The sequence below is a fragment of the Mesitornis unicolor genome, unplaced genomic scaffold, assembly GCF_000695765.1.
Source record: "Mesitornis unicolor isolate BGI_N332 unplaced genomic scaffold, ASM69576v1 scaffold36719, whole genome shotgun sequence".
NCBI classification, from domain to species: Eukaryota; Metazoa; Chordata; class Aves; order Mesitornithiformes; family Mesitornithidae; genus Mesitornis; species Mesitornis unicolor.
In genome coordinates, this window is record NW_010205950.1 from 3,174 (window position 1) to 30,439 (window position 27,266).

At 38.7% G+C, this 27,266-nt stretch overlaps 1 protein-coding gene across 1 annotated transcript; it reads left to right on the forward strand.

The window, feature by feature from the left end:
- Positions 1–3,263: 3,263 nt before the first annotated feature.
- On the forward strand, positions 3,264–26,384 carry TGFBR1 (transforming growth factor, beta receptor 1; the record flags this gene model as incomplete). The annotated part of the gene is made up of 8 exons (XM_010191599.1): positions 3,264–3,515; positions 3,943–4,185; positions 10,224–10,454; positions 15,855–16,022; positions 16,675–16,831; positions 22,605–22,729; positions 23,302–23,432; positions 25,684–26,384. Coding segments are annotated over 8 exons (1,433 nt in total), but the record flags the coding sequence as incomplete, so codon positions are not given.
- Positions 26,385–27,266: the final 882 nt, after the last annotated feature.

The window sequence follows — 27,266 nt, forward strand, 5'->3', positions numbered from 1 at the left end:
ATGGTGCAGTGAGGAAATGCAATAGAGAAGGGCCCGGATTACTATGGGGACCCAATTTCTGTTCTTGGCTTTGTCACTGGTTGTCTTTATAACCTCCAGTGCATTCATTTAGCTGTCTGTACTTTGACTTCCCAAGCCTCGTATCACTTAAACAGATGTGACTTTTCATTAGTTGGTAGTGGAGCTTCATGCCAGTGGTTCAATCCACACACTGTTGTAATACTTCAGAAAGAAAAAAATCTGTGCCACGGAAAACATAGACAAAGAGTTGAATGAAAAGTTTTTGGGGGTTTTTTTAGTAGCTTTGAAGGAGCTTTTTGTGGTAGTAGATTTAAAGAGTATCTTCCAAACATATTGAAATGCATTATACCTGAAAGATATTACTGGCTCTGGAAGATGAGCTTATGTCAGAGTTGTCATTCTCTCATTGCATACTGTTATCAACCCATTCCAGAAATATATGTATTCACTTGCGTGGACTTGGAGACCTGACTGGTTTCTGAGTTTTTAAAATTACCATAATGCTTCTCTGAGAAGAAAATGGGCAAAGCGACAGTTTTTATCTCCAAGAGGACAACAATGTGATATTTTTTTTTATTTTTTTTTGAGATCATTTATAAGTGAAGACACTTTCCTTTTAGGAATGAAGTGATTTGAGTACCATTGGCTGAGGAGATGCCAATGACCCCCTGAGTTAAATCTCACCTACAATGTGTGCAAACATTCATAGTCTTTGCTCTTTTACACATAGATAATCGAAGAGTGAGACATGAGCAAGGATATTCCAATTCCATTTACGCTCCTCCTTGTATGGATTATTGCTGAAGATGTTGAATTCGTTTTCCTGTTAGTAAAATATGGAAATTCTGCTGTTACCCGCTTGAGTTGGAAGGCATGAACAATTGTAACTGGCAAGAGTAGGAAAGGGGCTGAAGCGTTTTTAATGCGTTTGGTTTATTTTGGGGTTTTCTAGGAGTATGTCCACTAGAGAGCAGCAAAAACCTGTATTCCTGGAAGCTTTGGCTATCCAGCTGATAAGACATGGTTTTCTGCTTTTAAGGGAGGAGGAGAGTAGCTTTAGAAGGATGAAGTGATCTATTTGTGCCGAGAAAACCATTCAGTGGTGTGTGATAGCGTACTGGGTCTTGGCAGGAGACTACAAGATGGTGGCATCAAACTGGAACAAAAGTATAAATTGTATCAAATTGCACTCATTGGGAATTCTGTAGCAAAAGGGAGGTGGGAACAAAATGAACAAGGAAGATAAGACACTAAATGCTTTATTTAGTCGTAGTGGTATCAGTGTGTCTCACAAATTCACAAGGCCGGGAAGATCTGTAAGCATAACAAGGTCAACCCAAACCTCATTTTTTACTTCAGAGAACTTGGCCTCTGTACAGTGACTCAGTGTAAACATATCTTACTGAATATGTGTCTAACTGTAGGCATTCAGATGTACATGCAGTTATGATGAGCCAAGAATATTATTTAAATATTAAAAAAAAATAAGGCCATGGATATAGCAAGAGAGATAAAAGCCTGCTTGTTAGGAAAGCTGAAAGAAATACCAGTGTGTGAATATTTTAGGAAACTTTTAATAGGTTAAAAAATAATTTGTTCAGGTGTAAATTACCAAAGGCACACCAACAGGAAAATAGCTGTTAGATGTTCTTCTCGTAGTCAAACTCTGAATAATCAGACTCTGTACTTCTCTGATGGGGAAAAATTGCATCTTCAGAAAGTGGTACGGTTAAGAAGCTTTACATTCCTGTGTGTCAGTTCTCATTTAATACATCTTCTAATCATTTTTTCAATAATCTTCCTACTAAACAAATAATTTTGCAGTCCCATTCATGGTGGTTTTTTGGTTGGTTTTTTTCTTTTTCTGACTGGTCTAGTAGCTGGCGATTCTCTCTTGAAACATGGATTATCTTTTGGTAGCAGTTCCTAAGAACTTTATTATACCTCTTCTGTAACAGTGAAGGATGATTGGCAGTAACTCGTTCCGATTCCAGGTCTTGGGAGGAAGAGGTGTTTTCAGAGAAGGAGGTATAACTTGGAACCAAGTCTTTGAGATGGAGCGTATATTTGAGATCAGATCACCATTTATTTAAATCCGTTATATCCAAAGATAGAGAGGCATGTAAAATCCAAGGCAATTCAAGTGGTCATCTTAAACTCTTGACTTCAGGTGAAACACCAGATTTCAGATTTTTCAGCATCTTTGCTTTGCCACCTACTAATTCTCACACCTTCGGTGTGAGATTTTTGTGTGTAACCTTAAAGAGGCTTGTTTGTGGATCAGTGCTTTTTTGTGTTTTGGACATGACTGTTTAAGATTTTAAACCTGTCTAAGCTTCTGCATTGGACACAAGTTCTGTGCTAGCTTTTGCTCTTCACAGAGGAACAAGTAGAGTCAGAGGGTATTGATATTTTTATTGCTGCTACTGTACTGTTTTCTGTCTGGCTTTGGTCCTGTAAATGCAGGAAGGAAACTTGAAGTAGTTGTCTTCCTTCTCCAAAAACATCTGCAACTTAGAGTGAAACCCGATTAGGCTGTCATTCCCATTTTCCTCCACATACTCTCTTCTTTACTAGTGCAGTTGATACCTTTAATAAATCAGGAACTTGAGTAATGTTAAGCAGCGTCTTCCTGTGGCTTCTAAATAACAAGTCTTAAACTGTATTTTGCTTGTGCGAAAGGGTATGTTCTTAGGTCATTTAGGGCTTGTTTTTTTAAATGAGGATTAAGCTTTATATCCCCTTTCCTTGGTGCAAAATTGAAGCCATCAATTAATGGATAAAGTATCCATCTTGGGTAGCTAGCAGCATCCTATTTGTCACTTACTGAAGCTATACCTGTGGTTATTGTGGAAAAAATGACATTATTTGTATTGGATTTGAAAATAGCATAATTGTGTGCTATGGAGGATACAGTGTTATTAAAAAGTTTAGGTTTTTAGAAACTGTAATGGTATTTCTTTACCTGGAGGAACATCTAGGATTGCAGCCTTTCTCTTTTAATACAAAATTGTTTAAGGAGAGATTATTTTAGCTTTAAATGTGACTTTTTTAATCTGCTGCTAGTTTTCTTTTGTCCCACTAAAAAGGCCTTGTAGTGTTGTTCTTTAGTGTTACAGTTCTGTGTTTATGTAACCAAGAGGACTTGCAGTGCCCGTAAACTTGCATTTCTTTAGTCATTCAGGTTGTTTCTCAACTCAGAACATGCATCACTACTAACAGTATTTTGTTTCTCAATACAGCGTTACAGTGTCACTGCCATCTATGTACAAAAGACAACTTCACATGTGTGACAGATGGGCTATGTTTTACCTCAGTAACACGAACTGCAGACAAAGTCATACACAATAGTATGTGTATAGCAGAAATCGATCTGATTCCCCGAGACAGGCCGTTTGTTTGTGCCCCCTCCTCCAGAGATGGAGTCATTACTTTGCCTCATTGCTGTGACAGAGACCACTGCAATAAAATAGAACTTCCAATTCCAACACCAGGTAAGGGGTTTTGACATATTTGTTTTGTTTTGTTTTAAACAGAAAATTCTGTAAGAATTTAAGAATAGCTTAACTATTAATAGAATATTTAAGAACAGTTTCAGTTTTGAAGTTGTAGGTAAAATTGAAAGCTTAAAGTACACCTTAGATTCTACAAATACAATTTCAAGAGTTTTTGGGACAATAAATTTTATCTTCTGGATAGGGATGTTAGGGCCAGCTTTGAAGACTTATATGCAAGTTAAATGGAAACTGAGTAAGCACGTAGTTGCTTTTGTCCTTTGTAATACTTAGTTTGATTCTTGAAAAAGTTAGTGTGCAAAAGTATTAACAAATACATTGAAATAATTTGAAGATCATTGTGAAATACAATAAAATTAGTTGCATAAAAAGAAATACATTTTTATAATTTTATTTTTACTCTCAGGCCCTACTCCGGGAAAACCATCTTCTAACCTGGGACCTGTGGAACTGGCTGCTGTCATTGCTGGACCTGTCTGCTTTGTCTGCATTTCACTAATGTTGATCCTATATCTTTGTCATAATCGTACTGTAATTCATCATCGTGTGCCAAGTGAAGAAGATCCATCACTGGATCGTCCCTTTATATCGGAAGGAACTACTTTGAAAGATTTAATTTATGATATGACAACTTCAGGCTCTGGGTCAGGTAATGTCACACTTCTAGTAGTAATTAATCTGTGTTTAACAGCCTTGTAAGGCATCAGTTTTTCTTAATATTGTCAAATTTATTTAAATACATAATTAACTGGAGAAATTGCTAGAAAAGCTACTTCCATGTAGATTTACTCAGTATCAGTGAAGATTCAATATATTGAAATAAGTGAAATAAAATAAACATATTGAGTTGCTGCTACTGTTCCTTATCTTTCTGAGAGTACAGTCTGATATACGTAGAATATCAGTCAGCTGTTGTAGATGTTTTGTTTCCTGTATTAGTGAGGCTCAGTCATTTACCTTTTTTCCTGCACAGCATATCTAAATTACCATCTTTTGTGATTCCTTACATAATTTGATTTTTTTTTTGTTAGCTTTAAACTAAAAATTTATTTCTATCTGTAGCTACTGGCATACAAAGAATATTCTGAATTCTGAGCTAATATTTTAGCCAGTTCTCTCCTTACAGAAGATGTTTTTTCAGTTGCAAATAACAATTTCTATGTGTATAGAATGGGTACAGGAAGCAAGCTACATCTAAAGAATTTCTGTCCCTTGATTTCGTGAATTTTTGTTCCAACTTTTAACAGGTGTTGCTCTGGGAAGAAGAGGCAATAGTCTGTTCACTGCATATAGTTTCTGCTATCGTAATTCTGACATAGTTGCTTATAAGATTGTGGTGATCTGTGTCACAGAAATGTGATTTAACAGGCATTGGTAGGGGATGATGTGTCAGATAAATCATTGTATAAATTAATTAATCTCCATGTTAAGGAGCGAGACATCAGATAGTGTACTGTAACCTCGTATATAAAAGGTTCAATACTGAAAATTATTCCTACTGCTTGCAAATGTGAGCTGAAACATCCATGCCATTTTGGAGTACTTACTGCAAAGAAATACTGGTGGTTGATTCTCAACTGCTGAATTCTTTTATTTCCCAGAATTGGAAAAAATTTTAATAACAAAACCGAAGCATCTAGGTTGTATTTTTTTCGCAAGGGCAGTAACTGGTAAAACTCCTCAGAGTCCGTTGCTCTATCAAGTAAACTCAACATAACTTGCTGAACATGTTTAGAATATAGGTCAAAATAAGTAGTCTTTAGTCATATCTTCACTGTAGAAGGTGAGGTTGCACTTAGTGTGTAGGCAGTTATTTTTCAGTTGAGAGTTTTTGTGTGTCAGAACATGATTTGATTGTGCTAGGGTAAGTTGCTCTCTGATTGAAACTGCAGCTTTAGTAGTTTGTGTTTATCTCAGTTTTCTCATTTACTAAAAGTAATAACTAAATCAAATTATGAAAGTGATTAGTAGATCATCCAGTATATTGGACTAGGACTTGATAAATGCCAGTGCTGGATTTACTCCTCCAGTTATGCTTTTTCTAGGAGAGGTGTACAGAAGTAAGAAACTTAGAGAATATGAAGGAGTCAGAGATTCACATTTCTTGGAATGCAGGAAGCTGTGATATACGATTGTTACACTGTTAGGAGAATAAAACTCTTAACATCTGCGGGTATAGACTTTTTCTGAAGAGGACTGAAAAAAACTTCTAATGTGCTAAAAAATAAAGTTAAACCTTGAAAGAATCCGTGTATGTTATACATGTATAAGTAGTAATCTACAATGTACTATCACTGCTATCACTTCAGTAAACCCAGGAAAGAGCCTTTTAAGGTTTTCCTTTCAAGTTGTGTTTAATCATTCTTGTTTTAAAGTACTTTCTGGTTGATAGTTCCCTTCTAACTTCTGTAGATAAACACAGCATCTCTACCACCTTTGCATGGATGCTTTCTCATACTGCTTTGATCAGAAGTTAGGCCTATCAGAAGTTAGGCCTATGACAACGTTAATTCAAACTTGGTTGTCAGTTGGTTTTTCCATTTGTCATCAGGAATGTTCCTTCATTTTTCCTTCTGGCCTTCTTCCCTGTGGCACTTCTGAGCCTCTCTTCTTGTTTGAACACTCTGGAAGTACCCTTCAAAAGAAGCTCTTGAAAAGCAGAGAATCCCAATTAAAAGAAACTTAGGATGCTTCCTCCAGAGCGAATGGTTAGCAACTACTGATTATTCCCTTGCCTGTTTGCAAATTACACTTTAAGTAAAAGCAGCATACCGGGGAATTTGTTTTCAGAGCATCAGGACACTCAAGCTGGTCTAGACTTGCAGAGCACCTGACAAACTATGGTATTTGAGCACTAGCTACTGATGGCTGCATGAGAGGAGACCAACAAATATGGCTGAATTTGACTTAGCTCTAAGGAAGGGTCTTCACTGATTTGTTTGTATGCTTGAAAAACAAAGTCATGCTTCCTGTAAAAAAAGAATACTGAATGTTTGCTTAAGACTAATCTTTTAACTTCAGCTGCAGTGAGTGTTGTTCAGCTGTTTATAAGACAAGTATTAGCCTTACGTAGTGTTCTGTACTTCCCTTTATGACAGTGGGATAGGAGGTGCTTCAAGTACTTATCTTCTGTACTGTTGGCAGTGTATGTATTTACAGTGACTTACATAACTTCATCTCAAAATTAGTCAATGACTGTATAAATTCATGATGCCGTAGCATTTGGAACTGATCGTTTTCTTGTCTTAAAATACGCCTGCAGCAATTGAATCTCATTGAAATGTGTTTTAATCCTGACTCTTTGGTACAGCACATTTAAAATTGAGAAGGCTGTACATTTATGGAATAAAATGAAATGTGCTGAACAGACATAATAATCCAGACCTAAGAGGCACAGCTGAGGAAGTGTTTGGTGTGATGAGCTAAAGTAGATGTTCTGTCCTTAAATTCATGTTGAGAAACAAAAAGAGCTTGTAGACAAATAAAAGGATTTCATCAGTTTTGAAGAGAAGCATATAAAACAGAAGTGATCAAAACTCTTAAAATTGAGCTTTCTATTTAGATGAAAAGGGAAGTAGGATTTATTTTCTGCAATAATGAATAGTAAGCTGTTATTAATTATTCAGTCTTGACTTCTTGTCTTGCCCTGTTGTTCCATGACGAACAAGGCCTGAAACAGCCAGAGGCTTGATGAAAGGACTTGATGAAACATCTGAAATAGATCCTGTTGCTGCAGCCACAGCTTCTAAGAGAAGGATTTTGGAGTCTCTTGGAGCTGAGAATGATTTTGAGATAATGAAGCAAATCTCTTAATTGTATGGACAGATTGGGATGCCCACCTGTTATTCTCCAGCTCAAAAATGACAAAGTAACTTAGTTCCAATGAAATAGGAAGAATTGTCTAAAACACAGGGGAGAAGTTTTTGTTACTATTGGTAGGTGACTTGAAGCGGCAGCTTAGTGTTCAGAAATCCAAAGGGTCACAAAAATCAATGCAAAGTTGAGTCAGTTGAAGTGGATGTAATACTCCTTAAAAACTTACTTGTGGTTCATAGAATCTTGAAGGCCATGAGATTATTTCACATTTCATGGGGTGCTTTGTTGGTTTTGGGTTTTTATTACTCCTCAGAGGAAGTCTTCTGGGCAGATATTTATACAAGAATATGAAGAACAACAAAGTTGTAGCAACTGTTTTTGTTGGCTGCCTTTAGTGCTTTGGGACTTAATTCTTGAGTTATCCAAATCAGATACAAACTTCTTATGCATTGGAACTAATCAGAGTACAGTTAATATGTGAAAAGTATTTCTTCTGTTAAACTCTCAGAAGGCTTGAGGATACTTTCTTATGCTGTATGATGATGAAGGCTTTAGGGATAAATTAGACGATCATGGCTGAGTACAAGATGCCAAATGTTAGGAGCTGCTGTTGAATTTAACATGGGCTTGAACTTTTTCATCCTCCTGATTAGCAAACTATCATCTTTCTTCATGCACAGTCAAAAGCAACTGTACTTCAAGAGCTTGAAATACAGTTGTGTCCAATGTACGTGTCAAAGGCTAATGTTGTATCTGTCTCCATTGAGCTACTCTTCAAGCAGTTGCCCAAGTTCCTGGTGATAAAGGGCTGTTTTTCCTCTCTAGCAAAAAGAGGGCACTGCTCAGTTGCAACAGAAAATATGTAAGGAATTTTTATGGACGTAAGATAAATATGGATTCCAATCTTCTGATTTTGTTCAGCAGCAGTAGTAAGAGAAGGGAGCAAGGTAGATAGAACACAATTGGCAGGGGGTTTATTGTACTGTGATAGTTAATGTGGTGATTTGGGATTTGTAATGTGAAATTGAAGTGCTTCCTGTCTGGAATGTTTAGACCTTTGTATCTGTTCAGAGGTTAGCTGGTATCCATGGACATCATCTTTTTTAAACAAGAAGGGATTTCTATAAATGGTACAGCAGGTTGAGAGCAGCACATCTGAAACTGAAAATGTACTAACAGTTTTCTGAAACAGCTGTAGGAAAAAGAAGCCATTATGCATATCATCCATTTCAAGTATGTAAAATCAGTTTGTATTTAATATTTGTCAGTGGATTTTGCAGTAGTACATAAATGCTAAGGAGAAAGCTTTCTCTGACCAGCAAAGTAGAATTTTACGTTTTCAGGGTTGAGTTTGGTTATTCTTGTCTGGCCTTTTCTGTGTATCAGAAGTCTGTCCATAAAGGATGCAAGTTAGACTTTACAGATGTGCTGCATTCCCCAACTGTAAAGGCTCAATTGACCTGAGGACAGCTATTACAGCAAAAAATCTAACTTTCTCAGTAGGCTTTATTGCAGCACCTGACAGTGATTAAATCACTGGTATGGTGTCCATTTTCCCCCTTCCTTTCTTGACATAGGTATGTTATCAGCACAGATTATGCAGAAAATTCCTGTAGGTCTGGAAGTCTTGAGGAACTCTTCTGAACACTGCGGTGTTTTAATTTGCACTGTTCAGACTGAAACACAAGTGTGGCAATGCTGCTGACTAGATCAGGTGTCTTCCTAGTGTTGTTATTAACAAAGAATGTCCAGAGGCAGATGGGAAGTAGTTATTTGAGCTATTAGTTGGGCTTTATTTTCTATAGCATAAGCAGTACAGATGTTCTGCTATTGGCTATTGGAACAGTGATTGTGGAGTAATAGATTAAGTGAAATAATCCTCTACCGAAAGAGCTCATTGTAAGCAGATAACCTGGCTGATGCATTCATACTGCAGTGTAGGATCGCTGCAGAATTCTGTGACAAGCCTTGCAGTTAAAACAAGGGAGATTTAAAATAAACAAAAACCCACCCTGGTTGGGGGGAGCCAGTGCTTCTTGTATAAACTTACTGAAGCATGGGATGATGTGTTGAGTTGAAAGCATGTAGATGTACCGAAGCTATAAAATGTTTATGAATGTAAGCATTTTTCTCAAGTGTAATTATAGTGCAGTGCACAAGAATGGCCTGTAAAATGGGAAGCTTGCATTTTGAGGATGTTTTTCTATTTTACAGTGGCTTGCGATTACTAAAAGGCTGCTGGCATACTTGGGTAGTGGTGTGAGCATTCAACAGTCAATGTTGCTGATAAGCATGGTTTAACTGAGAAATGGACCGAGTCGCATGTAGTGATAAATCCAGTAAATTAGTAGCAAAATCAGTAGCAAAAGCATTCTTGAACTGCTTTGCCAGGAGCATTATGGGCAGATTCTTTTCCTAAAAAAAAAAAAAAACCAAAACAAAAACAAAAAACCCCCACAAAACAAAACACCCTACCCACACAAAATAAAAAAACCCACCGCACATCTCAGTCCTGGTCTTGATTGCTTCATGGTTTGTATCTTTTTTGTTTTCATTCAAAATAAGACTTCATGGATCAACAGCAGTTAAAATTCTAAGCTAAAAGGAAGTTTGTGCTTTATTTTTAACATCTGTAGAGGCAATTTGTAGGTTAGTATCTTTGAATACTTGTGTTGCTGGTCTTTAAGGTTAAAGGCAGCATCTAATCCACATGCTTGTTAGCAGTTAGCAACAAGTTGTTAAAATCTTGCAAGAGTTTGTGTGCATTCTAAAAGAAATACCTTAATGGAATATGGATCTTATATTTAGTACTTAAGATAATAGCTTATTTTGATAGTGGTGTTTAAGGTTAATGTTAAATCTTCTTTTTAGGTTTACCTTTACTTGTGCAAAGAACAATTGCAAGAACTATAGTACTTCAAGAAAGCATTGGTAAGGGTCGCTTTGGAGAAGTCTGGCGAGGGAAGTGGAGAGGAGAAGAAGTTGCTGTGAAGATCTTCTCTTCAAGAGAGGAACGCTCGTGGTTTCGTGAAGCAGAAATTTATCAAACAGTTATGCTACGGCATGAAAACATTCTTGGCTTTATAGCTGCAGACAACAAAGGTAAGTGATACTATTAATTCATTTTGCTGATTCTGTACTCAGTCAGAATAGATGGTAAATGGAGGGGAGTATAAAGTTGTAAGGATTCATTAAGGAGGTAGTTCTTCCAGTTTAGCAGGTGTGCTATCATGGTGCTCTGAAAGAAGCAAGTGTATCACAATATGGCTTTAGAGAGACGAATGGCTTCAAACCACCTATTAACAGTTGTTCATTGTAGGTGCTGGCACTAACTGATAAATGCTCATTAGGTGCCAGGTGCAAGATGAAGTATTAGTTCACAACTGTTATAGCTATGAAGGGTTTGCATCCATTTCCCCATAGAGCAGAGTATTGAATGTGTTCAGGAGTTACTGCAGCCAGGCTGGAATGCACGGTTATTAGGCTGAGATCTTGCAAAGATGATTACAGAGATAGAGCAGTACAAGGAATTTCTTGTGGAATCCCAAATCAGTGCTTGCTGAAAGCTCCAGTGATAAACAGAGAAGAATTCTCAGGAGTAGGTTCTTTTGTATCCATCATGAATGCTGAGGACTTGTATCCCCTACTATGTAGTTGTGGTGTAAATGTGGGTCAGTGTCATGCTGCAATTCTTGCTGCTAGTAAAGGCATTAATTAGATCTGTCCTCAAACACATCTGCATGTTCCTCAGCAGTTGTGAAAAATATCTGGCTGGCCACTGTGATTGTAAAATTGGAGGTGGGGAGGGGGGGTTGCCTTCAGGTAGAAGAGTGTATGTATAGATTAGAAAGGGTTTACAAGTGCAGATAGATCAGCTAAGTCGGTGGCATTTGGCTCCCATGGTGGAGTCATAAACCTTGTGACTGAACTTCTTCCCTCCTACTTCACAACTACACTGTTTAGACATTCTGTGTGTCTTAGTTGCACATTCTCCTCCATCTCTACTTCCCTACAGCTGTATGGAGTTCAGAGGGCTGCAGGAGCTGGTCCAATCTGTCTGCTTTCCCATCCCAAAATTTACTGGGAAATAAGTGCTGCTATTAAGCCAGCTGGAGGGCTGAGAAGCAGTGAATGATTTTAAATGCAGTTACGTTCTGACTAGCATGTTTTAGTTCTGTGTGGCTTTTCATTTAGTAAGGAGTATATACAAACTTTCAAATACTGCTAGGTCAGGGAAATTACTTTCTGGGCGAAGTGTTGCCTTGCTTTGAACTACCTAAACAGATAGTTTGGGTTTTGAGTGGGTTTTTTTGTTTGTGTTGTTCTTTCTAACCTAGATACTTAATTGTAAAGTGTATCAGGGACTATTTACCTGCACTGTGCTACTAGCAGAAGAGCAGCAGCAGCAACCTCTGGTTACAGTACTAAAGGTTTCCCTGGATTAGGTTTCTGTAACCATAACTGTCTGCAGTCACATTACAAGTAAGGTGAAGTCTTGTACTGCACACTTTCGGGTGACTTTATGCAGTAAAATACTTTGGCCTCTCCGTTCCTTCCCCTTAATTGAAAGCTGCGCTTCCTTAGGTGAAAGCTTTGTTCAGTCAGACTGCCTTAAATGGTAAGTAGAGCCCCCAGAATGATATTAGGCAGTATGCTGTGGAGAAATGAGTGGAATTCCTTCCTCTTGAGAAAAGTATTATTTGAGCCATTTATTCTTTTTGAAGCTCTGGCTTTAGCCTGAGAAGAAGGAATTTGACTGGGAGATCCTGCTTATCTACACAGCTCAAGTGCTTTTCATCAGTTTAATCAGATGACTATCTCAAATGTGATGGAGTCAAGCTGTTTCATTAACAAAGTATCTGTCCTCTTCCAGCCACAGACAGAAGTCTTTTTCCCAACATCTCCCTGAATATCTAATTTCTGAGAGTTTTCTCGTTATCACATCTCTGTATCTGAGCCTTTCACTTCTTTCTTGTATTTTTCTCTGTTAGATTATCTGCATGCCAAAAAAGGCCAGTGTATCCCACACTCTGCTGTGAAACACTCTGCTACATGACACTAGAGAGCACATGCAATTAGGCAGTTACTGTAACTTTTTAAACATTCAACGTGGAATGCAAGTCTGCAGTTCAAAACTCCTGTACTATGCAATACTGTCACATTTTAAAACCTAGTATTTGGTTTAAAAACAAGCATGTGTCAAGTCCAGATTTTTTTTTGCTCATACCAATGCGAAAAAACCATTTTTTTTTTCCCTGAAGTGAATTCAGTCAATTCAGTTTTAGTTGAAACTTGGTTATATATTTGATAAAGTAATTGTTATAAATGCCTTTTTTAAGAGGTGGTTTGTCTAAGATGGATGTTGCTTGGACTTCACTAATGTTTTTCTCAAACAATTCAGTCTTCTAAGAAAAGATCTGAAAGTTTCTTTACTTAGTATTTCAAATTCTGTTAGAACTGTGAAAGAAAAGCCTTTTACTTCTGAGTGATTTTGATGGCCTGAAATACTTTCAGATTTCTTACAAACAGATGAAATAACCAGAATTAATCTCTTAAATAGGTTTCCAAGAACATACATTTTTGTAGTGTTCTTCAACATTCTGAAATTGCTTGATATTCTTGATCGTGGTGTGTATATAAACTAAATTAGGTTACATTGGAAGGCTGTGCTACTGTATGTAATTACTACTGAGTGTAATTACTTTTTCTTACCTGATAATGCAAATCCTGTGATTGAAAGCTTCACGGCAGATGCTGTTTACTGTGCAGCCAAGAATACCCAGGGTCAGGTTAATTATTACTTGGTAATAATTAACTATTGTCAACAGTGTAAGAACACTTAAGTTTATCGTAACATGTGTTCTGCTTAGATTGCTGAAGGAATGTGTAGCTTATCAAATACAGCAAGGTAAAGAAAACTTAGTCCATCCCATCTAATAGCTGGACATTGTGCTTATTGCTGCATTTCAGTTTGTCTGTAATTAATATTATTCATGTAATCTTGGATGTAACACAATCCCTTCTTAAAATCCAGAAGTGGAAGGCCACAAATATGACATACAATGAGAGAGGATTATGGCTCCTTTCAGAATGGGTAGTAAGTCCAGGTTTGTATTTTCTCCTTTGGAAGGAAGGTAAAAGCAGTCTGACTATTAAGACTTGCAGGTAATAAACTGAAATAAACTGAAATAGAAGTATCTGTAATCAGCAGCATATTCTCCTCTTAGTTGGGCACCCAGAGTTAGCTAGGGGAAACATTTCTGCGAAGACACTATAATTTTGATTCAAAGCAATGGTAATTCCTCAGAAACTTCGTGGTATCTTTAAAAGATCTGCTTAAACACAGTAAGTCTGGTAGGCTACTTAAAATAGATTACTAATTTCCCTACTTATTGATGTCTAGTTTATACGCTTGCTAAGATATCCCATTCATAAGAAACATGAGAAGAAATCAAATACAGGATCAAGTGTGACTGCATATAATGTTAATGTCCAGGAGAGGATTATTTTAGGCAATGTAGATTCATAAGTGGTGAAGCAGTAGAATAAAACTGAGTGAGAGAATATTCTAAACTGATTAAGCTTTTTACGGCTTTTTATACCTCTTTGTATGTATTTGAGAGCATATTTTAAATGCCTGTGGACGCATACTTGTTTCAAGTAGTTCTGCAAAACTAGTTCAGTGAAGCTAATACGGTTGGATTGACTTTGAGACCATAGTTCTTTTTGGAAAAAGTAGTATTTAATAGTATGATAGTTTATGCTTGGATATGTGAAGTAGCAAAAGAATCGGCAGTCCTAGCTGTAAAATAATTCGAAGATAGCAATTCAAAGGTGTTTTGGGTTTTTTTTAATTTATTAAAAAAAAACCAACAAACAAACAGAGCTTAGGAGTCACTTCTGTGGGCATATAATAAGAAACCTCCCACTGCAATAGCAGCTAACAGTCTTTTGCAGGTTAGATCGTTTGACTGCTTTCTCTTGCCTGTTTAAATTAACAACTTAGTTTAGACTGTTCTGTAAATTCAGCAATGCAGAATTCTCTTTCCATTATGAAAACTGTTTGAATGTAGATTAGACTTTTTATTTCCCTACTCTGAAGCATTTGGTAGCTTTTTAATTATTTTTTTTAATTCTCTTTAATGGCATCGCTGGCCTCCCTAGAAGCATTCAAGTAAACGGGATGTTTGAAAGTTTTCCCACCCCCAGCCAAGTGACTTGTTTAGAGATAAGCACAAGTACTTTTATAAAGGTAGTTTCTGTCAATCTGTAGATCAGGCATGTTGTGCCTTTGACTTTTCTGGGCCAAGTGTGTTCTTTGAGCAGAGTACAGAAAGAAAAGTAGGAAATGTAAGAACCTCTTACTTGGAAACTAAAATATTTTCGGTATGTTTATGACAGGCACAAACTTCTGAATACACTTCTCCCCTTCCTAATCTTCATTTTTAATTCTCGAGTGTGTGTTTGATAATTCTTAGGGACAAGCACATAATGAGATACCTTTTTGGCTTGTGCTGAGTTTTCTCACTTGTTCTGAGGGAATAGTGGCTGTATAATTCAGAATAGAAATCCAACTGAAATCTTCTATGATAAGTAATCTTTAGAGAGCTGAAAGACGTCTATATAAAAACACTTCTCAGATCTGCCACATGAGAGTTGCTTTTATAACAAAACAAAATTGGAAAACCTATTTGGTGGCAGGGTTGTTCTTGGCATATTTCTACTTCTTTTGCTCCCCTCTTGATTTGAATTCCTTTAATAGTCTTCTCTCTTAAATATTTTGTGTCCACTTGTTTGATAATGTGAACAATCTAGTTCTTATCTGTCACTTGTATGCCTTAGTATGTCTGCATATGTATTATGTCTTCTTATTAATAGTTCAGTGAAAAACCGGAGAGCAAACCAGTTTTCTCATAATTGGTGTTTTTCATTCTCTTTACCCTTGTGCCTCCTGGAAACCTCAATTTTGGCCAGCAACTTAAAGGTCACCAGAGATGGGATTTGATTTTTTTGGTTTTGAAGTAATGTGTCTGATTGCTGCTTGCAAGCTTGTATTTCAGGAGGAAAAACCCACCAGCTGCTGCTAACTATGGAAATTGTTTCTCAGGCTGAGGCCAGATAGGTTATGGGAAGACAAGGAGTTACAGGGCAAGGCTTGAAAGACTTGGGTTTTTGTTTTGTTTTTTTTTTTAATGGGGAATGTGTACAATATTATACTAGACCAATAGTGTCAGCAATGCATTCAGCACTGCTCAGAAAAGTTAGGGGAAGGCAGGGCCTGGCTGATACCCTGAACAGTTCACCTTGCAATCATTGCGATAGCGGCTTTCTGCATTTCCTTAGAGACATTTAAATGTTACAGAGATAGAAATAGAGATTTGAGAGTCGAATTGGCTGAGGTTACCTGCAAACCATAATTTGCACTTCATAAGCATTGTATAAAAGTGATGTATATGGTCTGCTTGTCATTTGTGTGGTATTCATGCCAGTGTTATTTTGCAGACAACGGAACGTGGACTCAGCTGTGGTTGGTGTCGGACTATCATGAGCACGGATCACTGTTTGATTACCTGAACAGGTACACAGTAACAGTGGAAGGGATGATAAAATTAGCTTTGTCCACTGCCAGTGGTCTGGCTCATCTTCACATGGAAATTGTTGGTACTCAAGGTAATCTTCCAAACTGTTCAATCTGTAATGTGAATAATACTGGATTTTTAAAAATGGCACATACATGGCTCTTTCTACTATAATTCTCTTCTTAATTAAAACATTCAACCTTTTCAGGGTGTAGTTACTTTGCACACAGCTACTTATGTGACGAGAAGGCAGCTGAATTCCGTACAGATGCCCAAGTTAATCCCCTGTGGAACCAAGTGAATTGAAAAATGTTTGAGACCTGTGATAATTCCTGAATTAATAGAACTTCCAGTTTTGGAAGGTTTTTTTTTTACCTTCCTTTCTATGGTGTATACAGGTAGTACCTGTATAGTAGTACCTTCTTAACTTCGATTTGAGACAGTGCTATGGATCTGTTTCCAGGGACATCAGAAACTTGTTGCGGCAAGTAACATGTGTGTGCAATAAATACTTGCAAGAAGAGAGAAAGGAGCAGTAGAGTGGAGTAATACAGTAGACATTTAAGGCACTTTTCTGGACAGCCAGCCAATCAAGGAATAATTACAGGAGTCACCTTGATTCACATAAAGAAGCAGAACTGGAAGGGATTCTGTAACTTCAAACAAGTCTACACCAGGCTAAGAATAATAGTGATTATCTTTTTTTTACAGATGTGTTATTTCTATTTTTTTTCCCCTTACAGGCAAACCAGCAATTGCCCACAGAGATTTGAAATCAAAAAATATATTGGTAAAAAAGAATGGAACATGCTGCATTGCAGACCTAGGATTGGCTGTTAGGCACGATTCAGCGACAGACACAATTGATATTGCCCCAAACCACAGAGTGGGAACAAAAAGGTAAAATCATTAGCGTGATGTGTCAGATGACTTTTATAATATGCTTTGGTTTTTTTTCTTGTCTCATATTGGAGATTTTTGTGGGCACAAACACAAGCAGCAGAAAATTGTAAATAATGGCAGGTAGAGTTCATAGGCACTTCCTTACCAGCTGGTTGAATCTTGGCATCTATTACTAGCATGTGTAAAATACCAAAAGCTTGCAAAATATTGCAGGGCACAAGTATATATTAAAACAATTAGGAGACTTCATGAATGATGGTTTTAGAGACTTCACTGCTTTATCTTTATTCTTTTTGCTTTGTGTTGCATGGAAACATTGCTTGCAGCTCAATCTGGAGTGTAAAACTGTATATTGATAGTGAAAATAAAAAGCTGGATTTTTTTCAGTGTGAAGCCTATGTTGTAGAACATAAGTGCAGAGCTGTGGACACAGGCCTTCATGGGGTCATATTTTTCAGAGAAATATGAGAATTTAAAACAGCAGTGTTGTGGTTTAGGCCCAGTGCATAACTGAGCACCATGATGCCCCAAAAAGGGCTAGTCAAAATAAGGACTGGGAGGGCTTCTCACCACTTAAAAAGGTCACAGGCAAAAGACAGACTCATCATAAGGAATAAAAACAATTTTAATTTGTTACCAACATCAGAGTAGAACAGTGGGAGATACAACCAGATCTTAAAGTCAAGAAACACTTTTCTCCCAGCCCTCCCTTCTTCCCGGGCTCAGATTTTGTTCCAAGTTTCTTCACCTTCCCCCTCCCCCTTTGCCATGAGGCACAGGGGGATGGGAGTGGGGCGTTGCACTTGGTTCCTGCTATGTGATACTTCAGTAGTAGGAAAAACTCAACCCAGTGTCTCTCTCTGCTTCCACGTGGCCCCCTTTCCACAGGGGAAAAAGTCCTCAGAAGTCCAATATGGGTCTGCCCACAGCTGCAGTTTCCCTCACACACGAACTGCTCCAGCACACATTGCCTGGAGTCACAGCTTCTTCAGGGGCAGCCACTGCTCATGTGGCCCTGCCCCACCGCTGAACTCTACGGGCTGCAGGCCAGTCGACCCAGGTCTCGCCGCAGGTTGCAGAAGGGGAACCTGGATTCTCTGTCCTCCTCCTCCCTCTCCTTTCTTTCCTTCAACTGACCTTGGTGTTCTTCAAAAGTTGTTCTCCTTGGGCCCCACTCTTTTCTCCACTGCAGGTCTCTTCTGATGGTTCTGGAGTTCTTGGCTCGCTCTCTTTTTTTTGGGATGGAGGTGCAGTGGGGCTTAAGCTTAAGTTGTGATCGGGGCCAGCCAAGCCCACCTGCACCTCAGGCTGCGCTGGTCAGGGCTGGTGCCAGAGAGAGAGAGGAAATGCCCTGCACCCCCCTTAAATACATGAATTTGCAGAGGTGCTGATTGGCTTGGCCCTGGTCAGAGGTGGGTCTGACAAAGGCAAAGGGGGAGCTTTTCAGGTAGCTTCTTAAAGGGCCATCTCCATAGCCCTTCCCCCATTACCAAAGACACAACCAAAAACCCATCACAGAAAACCCAATACAAGCAGTCATATTTGTCATCTAATGCTTAAATAGATAATTAATATCAATGGATGAGTCAGTATACTCCTTTTCTTTTAAAGGTCTGTTTCTGAAATACAGATTTTTCTTGTCTTCAAAAGAACTCAGAGCTGTTTAACTCCATCAACACAAGTGCAATTAAACTTACTGGCTGTTATTTATCACTACCTGTGCAGCTATATAGCATACAGAGATAGCAGCACTAACAGTGAACCACAGCAACAAGAGCTGTGTGATGTGGGTAACTTTTTGTCCTTTTGATGCCAGTAGGTTCAGTGGTATGGCAAACTGAAGTCTATCCCTGTCAGAGGAATCTGTGGAAGCCCAGCAGTTCAGGGCTCTATGTGATTAACTTCAGCATATTCCCTAGCAGCATTGGAGAAAATTTTGTGTTGATGTTGCCCTATCTCCAATCCATATGTTAAAAATATTTTTTTATATATCTCTTTAGTAAGTGATACTGCAGGGGCAGGGCATGGGGTGTGATTGGGCTTTTACAGTGAACTAGGATACCCCTTTAGCTGTGGTTTGGTTTGTTTGGGTTTTTTTCAGAAGATCAAAAAACGCTTTTAAGGATCGGTGAACAAAAGCTTTTAGAACATGTTCTGAAAACTTCTTTTACTAACATTTATATTGGTGAAATTACTTTTATTCTGAAGCTCTGCTGTACTAGTTCTTTGCCAACTTTAAAAATACCACACAAATGGTCAGATGAGATTTATTTTTCTGAACTACTACTAGATTAAAAGTACTCAGCATGATTCCTTCTCAAAGTCTCCAGTAATCATTGGTAGTGAAAAGCAGACTACTTTGGAATTTGTCCTTGCAATCTTAGCTGTGTGCAAGGCCCACACCAGTTGTTACTTTGTAACTTTTTCTACTACACCTACATGCAAAGAAAAATGATGTGCAAATCAGTTACTTTCTTTAGTGTAGTCTTTGGGGAAAGCATCCTTTCAGCAGAATCTCTAGATCCAACTTACAAGATCTCTTCTTGCGTAGGTGCTATTGAGTTGCTTGTTCATCTGCCGTATCCTTCTCCACAAGGGTAAAAGCTGTAGCTGCTCTCAGGCTTGCTGCAGTGGGCAGCAGCAGGACTAAATCTGTTTCCCACTTTAAAGACATTAGTCACGTCTACCTCTCTGAAAATTGTTCATTCTCATAAAAGGCTTGGTCCTCTCTTCCTCCCTCTTGTGCGTTCTTAGGTAAATAACTCTGCACCTCTAGTTAATTTTTCATAATAAAGTTCAGATCTTACCTGTTCAATGACAGTGTTAATTCCCATTGGTTGCCACTGCTGGTACCTCTTCTGCACATGGAAGCTCTGTGTGCAAGTTCAGGGAGATTTGGCAAAGTTTATATTTTTCTAATGATTAGCTATTGTAAAAACGTGTGGGAGCAAGCAAGACTCACTCTTGGATGAGTGATCTAGATGCCGAGTCAGACTGATGTTCCTCCTAGACAGTTGTCCTCTACCTGTGCTGTGTTTATCACTTGTGAGGAGTTGATATGCCTGTACAGTGCTTAGGAGGACTTCACGTCAGCATCCCTTCTTGAAGTTTTGGACTGCTTGTTTCATCTTTGCTCTTTTGGTGATAGCCCTTGCTTCCTTGTGTGTGTCACTTCCATAAGATGCAGTAGTGCCGAGAGAGGTCTGATAGTCCTGAAATTCAAGTAATGCATCTTGTATTCTGCCTACCATTCCTGGTACTAGGAAAAGAAAATTCTAGTCTTATGATGATTGAATTGAAATTGTGTGTAGTCTTCTGTGGCTGTTCTAGAGGTGGAGCAGTTGCCTGACGCTATATTCTGCTCCAGTAATCTATGCTTGTGCTTTTTTACCTGATAACTGTGCTCTCCAAAGCCCTCGTATCATTATTTGCTTGCTTCCATAGTGTATCAGCTAGAGATTGGCAGGGCAGTGACGTGGAGCAACACAGTAAACTCTGCTAAACATACTGGATTTAGGTGCCAGAGCTGTACCAGCTTGAGAGTGCCATAGTGTAACTGTTCTTGACTGATAGAGCATATACCATTCATTCTTTCCAGCAGCCAGTGGGGGATGCCGCTGTCGGTAACTCTCACAATGCAGTCCACACTGACATTTTTGCTTACTGTTCCCACAATAGGCCTAGCCACTCAACAAGGTAACAGTTACTTGGATGTCAGGGCCAGTTCTCAGTCTCCTGCTTCTGAGTTGAATGTCACAGCTTTTTTCTGTTGCAGGAAATGTTGATAAAATAAACTATTCTTGCACACGCAGTTATTAACATAGAAGAACCCCAATAGGATTTACAATAAATAAATAAATGAAGCCTGGCATGGTTTATAATGGGACTTACAGCCTGCATGATGAAGAATCGGGTACTGAAATGGCAGAGAGCCGTTGTTCCCAAGGAATCCTGAACAGTGCTGCATTTCTAACCAGTGTTATGAGTGGCTGCTATATCCTGACAGATTGCAGGAGCTGAGGCTTCTTCCTGCCTGGCTTTTGGAGCCTGGTGTGTCCAAAAGGCTGGGGTTCTGTCCATCCCAGGCCCATGGTTGTGGCTGCTGCTTTCTTACTCAGGATTCACCCACTAGTGAGGCTGAGCATACACAGAAACACACAATACTGACAAGGCTGATGACACAGATTGCTATACACTGTGCTGTCTTCAACACCCACATAAAACACTGTCAGAACTTGCATAAAATATAGGTATAGGCAGCCAAGTTTCCTTCCTTCTCAGCTTATCAAGATTGAACTTCATTAGTGAAAACACACACACGCCGCCTTCTGCAGTCTCACAAGCCCATGCACATTTATGAATCCCTCAACTATCAGTACAACCCTGTGTGGCTAATGCCCTCTACTGTGCTCCACAGGTCTCCTGTTCACCAGCTGCACTGGGTTAATTTGCAGTAGAAAACTGATGTGTGTACCTGTATGCAGACCTACATGCATTGATTCCCTTGAATACCAATACAGGCCCTCCCCTTGTCAGATATCTCTGCCTGAGCTGCCTATTCGCTGGCTAGACCAGCTTGAGGTTTGCTCATCCATGCACACCTGCCATGCACTCCAGGTTTGGGAAAAATAAAAACCTTCCAGCTCACTTCAGCAGCTGGCACCCAGGCATACAGACCTGATAACCACTCCAGTTACTGGTGCTGAGATGCCTTTGCTCTCATCCCAGTTTTCTCCTGGGAGAGAACTCCTCTCTCTGTGTCTTGCACTGAAAGGTCTTTGATTGGATAACCTTAATGAAGCAGATTTTCCTTTGTCTTCTCTTCCACATAAGCTGGTAGCTGGTATCTGTAAGTATGTGACTATGAAGCCTGTGACACATGGTGCCAGCCACTTCAGTGGCTGAAACAGAGACCCTCATTTGCTCCAGTTGCTGGCACCAGGGATGCCTTCACCCACTTTCTGACGGCAGTTCCTGGCACAGAATTCATTCACACTGATCGCCCACAGTAGCTCTGGATATGTGCTGCTAGGATCCACAGTTCCCTTTCCACCTGCTGATGCTGAGACCCTCCTCTCCAGTTGTTGTCACCCCATGCCCAAGGGCATCTTCATCCTTTGACTCCAGTTGCTAGCCTGCACTTGCTGGCATGTAGTCCTTAGAGCAAATGTGCACAGAGTTGAGAGTGAGGTTGGCAAGAAAGATAGTCAGGATTTAATAAGATGGGATGACTGTTAATGCAGCTGGCCCCTTTGATATATCGCTTTCTATCTATTGCCCCACTTCTCTTCCTCCCAGTTACCCTTCTCCTAAACACTCCTTGATAAGCATTGCCTAGTCCCACAGGCCTTCCTTGAATATCCACAATCAATGCACAATCCAAATCGTGTTCATCTTGTTTCCCACTTAACAAGCAGGTACAAGGTTGAGACTCATCCTCTCTAAAGCTATGCTGAGAGTTTCTTAGTAGCCCATCAGTTACAAAGTGGAGACTTTTGGTCTTCGTCATTGTCTCTGTTATCTTATGTCTGTCAGGTTTATGGCTCTGTGTTTATTGTTTCACATTTTATTTATTCCTCCGATTCATTTGCTTGTTCCTCTCAGTTTACTTATATCCCCTTTGCACTGGAAGGTCTTTGCTTGGGTAGCCTTAATGAATCAGATTTCACTTTTCCACATAAATGTTTAAATTTGGGGTTGAGCCAATCAGTAGCATTGAACTTTCTCTACAGTAAGTATTTATAAGTTGTTTTTTTTTAATTGAAAATAGGTACATGGCACCTGAAGTTCTAGATGATTCCATAAATATGAAACATTTTGAGTCATTCAAGCGAGCAGACATCTATGCAATGGGATTAGTGTTTTGGGAAATAGCACGGAGATGTTCAATCGGTGGTATGTGGCAATCTTTACAAAGTTATGTTATTATGTTAAGCCTGTAAACGATGACTGGTTTATTCAACCTTTTTGTAAATTGATGAACTGTACCTGTTGACAAAAATAGGAAATATCCTTGTCTGTATTATTTTTTTTTTCATAAAACCTTTTCATAGACAGAAGAAAAAGGTGAAGTTAAATGTCCTTGAGAGCAAGGGACAAACACCACAAGTAAGGACTAGCTATGCGTTCAGATAACATCAATACCTTATTTAAAATAAAACATGCTATTATAAATCATGCTTCCAAGAGGTATTTCTTTAGTATAGCACATGAAAGATTTGACATAGCTTCCATCTTTTCCAAATATATAAATTTCAAAACTAAAAATTCTTTAAGGATTATGTAAATGGTCATAAGGTATGTTAAGGATTTCTTTTTTTTAATTTATTTGTCAGTCATTGTAATGTAATTTTTAAAAATAACTGAAAAAAATGAAAATGGTAGAATACCAACAAGGAACACAGTAAAAAGTGAGGAATATGTGATTTAATGTTAGCTATAATAAAGCTATTTTTAACATATTTCAGGAATCCACGAAGATTACCAGTTGCCATACTATGACCTCGTTCCTTCAGATCCTTCTGTTGAAGAAATGAGGAAAGTTGTATGTGAGCAGAAGTTAAGGCCCAATATTCCAAACAGATGGCAAAGCTGTGAGGTATTAACTAACTTTGCTAAAGCTGCTTTAATGGACACTAGAGATTTTATTGATTTCAGTGGCTTAAAAATTGTGCTTGTTGTTGAAGGGAGAAGGGTTTCTTATGGGAGAACTTAATTTCATTCTGATTGTTGTGGCTTTATTCAGTGTTGCTGATCCTTGGTCGTACATTAATATTTAATGTATATTCACAAAAATTAACAGCTAACTCTGTGTGGAGGATTTTAGGATCCCTTCCTGTGAAGCATAGGTGATTATAATGTAAGTTAAAGCTAGTCTGGATTATATTCTATAGGAGGCATCACTGTGCAACTGGGGGTTGCACTTCATCTGGCTGGGATAGAGTTAACTTTTTTGCTAAGAGCCTGTGTGGTTCTGTTTTGGATTTGTGACCAGAACAGTTTGATAGCACACTGATGTTTTAGCTGATGCTGAACAGGGCTTACATAGCTTCACGGCTTTCTCTGTTTCTCACTCTGCCTCTTCCCTACTGCTGAGTAGGCATGGAGTACACCCAAGGCTGAGAGGGAATGCAGCTGGGACAGCTGACCCAAATTGCTAAGAGGGATATTCCATCCCATGCAATGTCATGCTCAGCAATAAAACTGAGGGAGGGCCAAGTTTTCCAGGGGTTGCTGTTGCTCAGGGACTGGTGGGCATTGGTCAGATGGTGGTAAGCAATTGGGTTTTTATCACTTGTTTTTCTTTATTTTGGCATGTTTTCCCTGTTTGCCTGTTAAACTGTCTTTATCTCAACCTGTGAGTTTTCTCACTTTTGGCCTGCTCATTCTCTCCTCCTTTCCCCTGGTGGAGGAGTGAGCAAGTGGCTGTGTGGGGCTTAGCTGCCTGCTGGGGTTAGCCCACAAGATGTAAAGACACATGAGCTAATAATTGTGCCAATTGGTTTATAACTAGGCTGGTTAGCTCTTTCCAGAAGTGGACTTGCTAGTTTCAGCTCCATACTCCTGCCAACACAGCCGTACTGCTTGTTGAGACACGAATGGTATCTTCAGCAGTGCCGTGCTGCCTAATGGGAATGCTTACTTGAGGCTAACTCACTCAGGGGTCTTTGCCCTCTCATTGTTTAGTAAAGGAATATCCTATAGGCTGGCTAAAATAATAAATGCCTTTAGGAATTTTCATCCAAAACTGTGGTGGGCTTAGTACTTTGTGTGTCTCAGAACTTTACTGAAAGATGCACACAATTGATAGGAAGCTGAGAGGCCCTGGTAAAGCCAAAGACTTAGAACTGAAGCGTGCATGTAGCGACCACTCCTGACCACTCTGTAGAAATGCTTACCTGATTTCGGGGTGAGTTCATTATGCTGGCAGTCACTGCATGGGCAGTAGTGTGCACAGCAGTGAGCTCTTGCCTTTCCCGCCAACTCTGTTCATATTTCTTGCATGAGGGACCCACCTAGGGCTAGAACCAATTCTTTCTGTTTCAGAGCTTCAGGGAGTAGCTGTGGTGGGCTACAGTAGGATTAAGAGACAGATGAGAGATTATGTACTTCAGGTAGAAGAGAGGACTGGGTTCTGAAGTGTGTGAAATGTATACGTGGTTGAAGGCCTGAGATAAGAGATTGGGCAAGAGAACGTGTGTGTGAGAGAGAAAGGTGATGATGTGCACCAACAGACTGTAGAGTTGTCTTTCAAATGCTACCATTCCAATCCTGCAGACTTACTTAGCAGCTCTGTGTAATACAGACTTGAGTGTAAAATCTTGGCATGTAGAGTTATTACTTTATTTAAATCTTTAGTTTTTATGTTACTAGCATTGTTACTTCTGTAGTAGCATTCACAGATTTCAAAGAATGGTGAAGGACAAAAAGGCTCCAAAATTTTCAGTCATTATAGAGCTTTAATTTGAAGAGGACAGCTGATAAACTTCTGAATTGCTATACATTGAAATAACTCCTTAACTGGAGGTACAGTAAAAAAAAGAGTGTATTTTTGTCTTAATACAAAAATTCAAAAATGGTTAGTTACAGACAAGCTACTAATTTTTCATTGAAATATTTTTACTTGGGCTAAAATTCTACTGAAAAATACTGGTTCTGCTCTATCGTATTTTAAATCTGTTTTTCTGTAGTTAAAGTAAGAACTTGAGCCTTTTATACAACACACTGTCTGTGCTGCTGTAGTACTAGTAATAGACTTCAGAAATGCCTGAAGAGGCTAAGGCAGAACAGAGGTTACACGGGCAACATTGGAACAGCAGTACACATAATTTCTTCTCTTTCCTTTGCAGGCATTGCGAGTAATGGCGAAAATTATGCGGGAATGCTGGTACGCCAACGGAGCTGCTAGGCTAACAGCTTTGCGCATTAAGAAAACATTATCGCAACTTAGTCAACAGGAGGGGATAAAGATGTAATCCTGGATTTGCTACCGAAAAATACTGTAAAAATCTGTATCTGCACCAGAGTGGCGTGTTAAGAAGGTTAATTGTTCTACCTCACTGGGGGAACAGAAGGATACTGCTGCCTTTTAGTACTTCATAGGAACGTCACTTACTAGGATTTTTGTGGATGTGCTGAACAGATGTGTTGGGTCCTTTTCTGTGCACTATGAACCTCTTTCCCAGGTTACTTACAAAACATTGCGTAGTCTAGTTTTATTTTTATTAACCTCTTTTTTTATTTGGAAAGTTGATAGCTGGTCTTAACTTCTAGTTAACTGTGCTAAAAATAGGAGGTCACTTTTAAAATGGAGCTGGTTCACTATATTGTTCTAGAGTGCATTGGTGGCTCTTTAAGCAGCTTTATTCCTGGCTGGTACATTGGCTATTCTGAACCATCATCACGCTTCTCTGATTCAGATTGTGAATGTACTGTTGGAGTATACTTTGCTAGCTATTAAGGCAGTATATCTTGGACTCTTACCTTGATTTACAGATTGACCTCGTTCAGTTGTGGGAACATAATTTATGCAACTATACTTTATACATGATTACTAGGTTTTTTCTACTTTTTCCAGAACATTACATTGCCTTCAAAATAGATTGTATTATGCCAGTAAGTGCCACTTTTGAGTCTTTTAATGCAAAACGGTAGGAGTGTACAAAGCCTATGGTACTTTTGGTTTCAAAAAATACAAGTTAAAGATCAGCTGTTCCTTTGCCTAGCTAACATCTAATTCACGCTCGTTTTGGCACCTGAGTACCTAATTTGTGGAGTACTTTTAATTTTACCAAAATCTGACTCTTTAAACCACAGTAGAAGTTTTCAATAGTGTAAGCTAATTAATTCACTGTCATATTTTGTAGTTGTCAAAGTCATGAGTCATAATTATATATAAAAATTTGTTTTATCAAGTGATACTTCTAAAGTGCTTGAAGTACCTGTCTATTTCAGAAAAGTAGCAAGAGGAGTAAGATGTTCTTAAGGGAGATTTTGCTCCATTAAATCAAATATCAAAAGCATATTTTCTGTGCAGTTCTGCAGAGTCTTAAGGCTCAAATAACAATATTTGCAATTAAATGAGGATTAAGTGCACCTGTAATTAGGGACAAGTGATTTGGGCTTTTGTACTAGAAAGTTCAAAGCTGCTTATAAATTTTATGTGCATATGTGTGTGCCTCATACACAAAGTGGCGAGCTACAGAAAGTGGTGAGCTGCAGGTCTTTGGTTACAAATACGAGAGGATTCCAGCAATCCTCTTCATAGTTACAAGAACAAGGCTTATGGTGACTTGTGTTGTCATAAGAACACAGAAGAATATGCATGGCTTTAGTCAAGATTTGCCTGAGATTTTAAGGTTATCACCAGCTTTTTGTGAACTTGTTTAGAAATTTAATTGATTTCTGCCCAAACATACAACTTCTGAAGGGG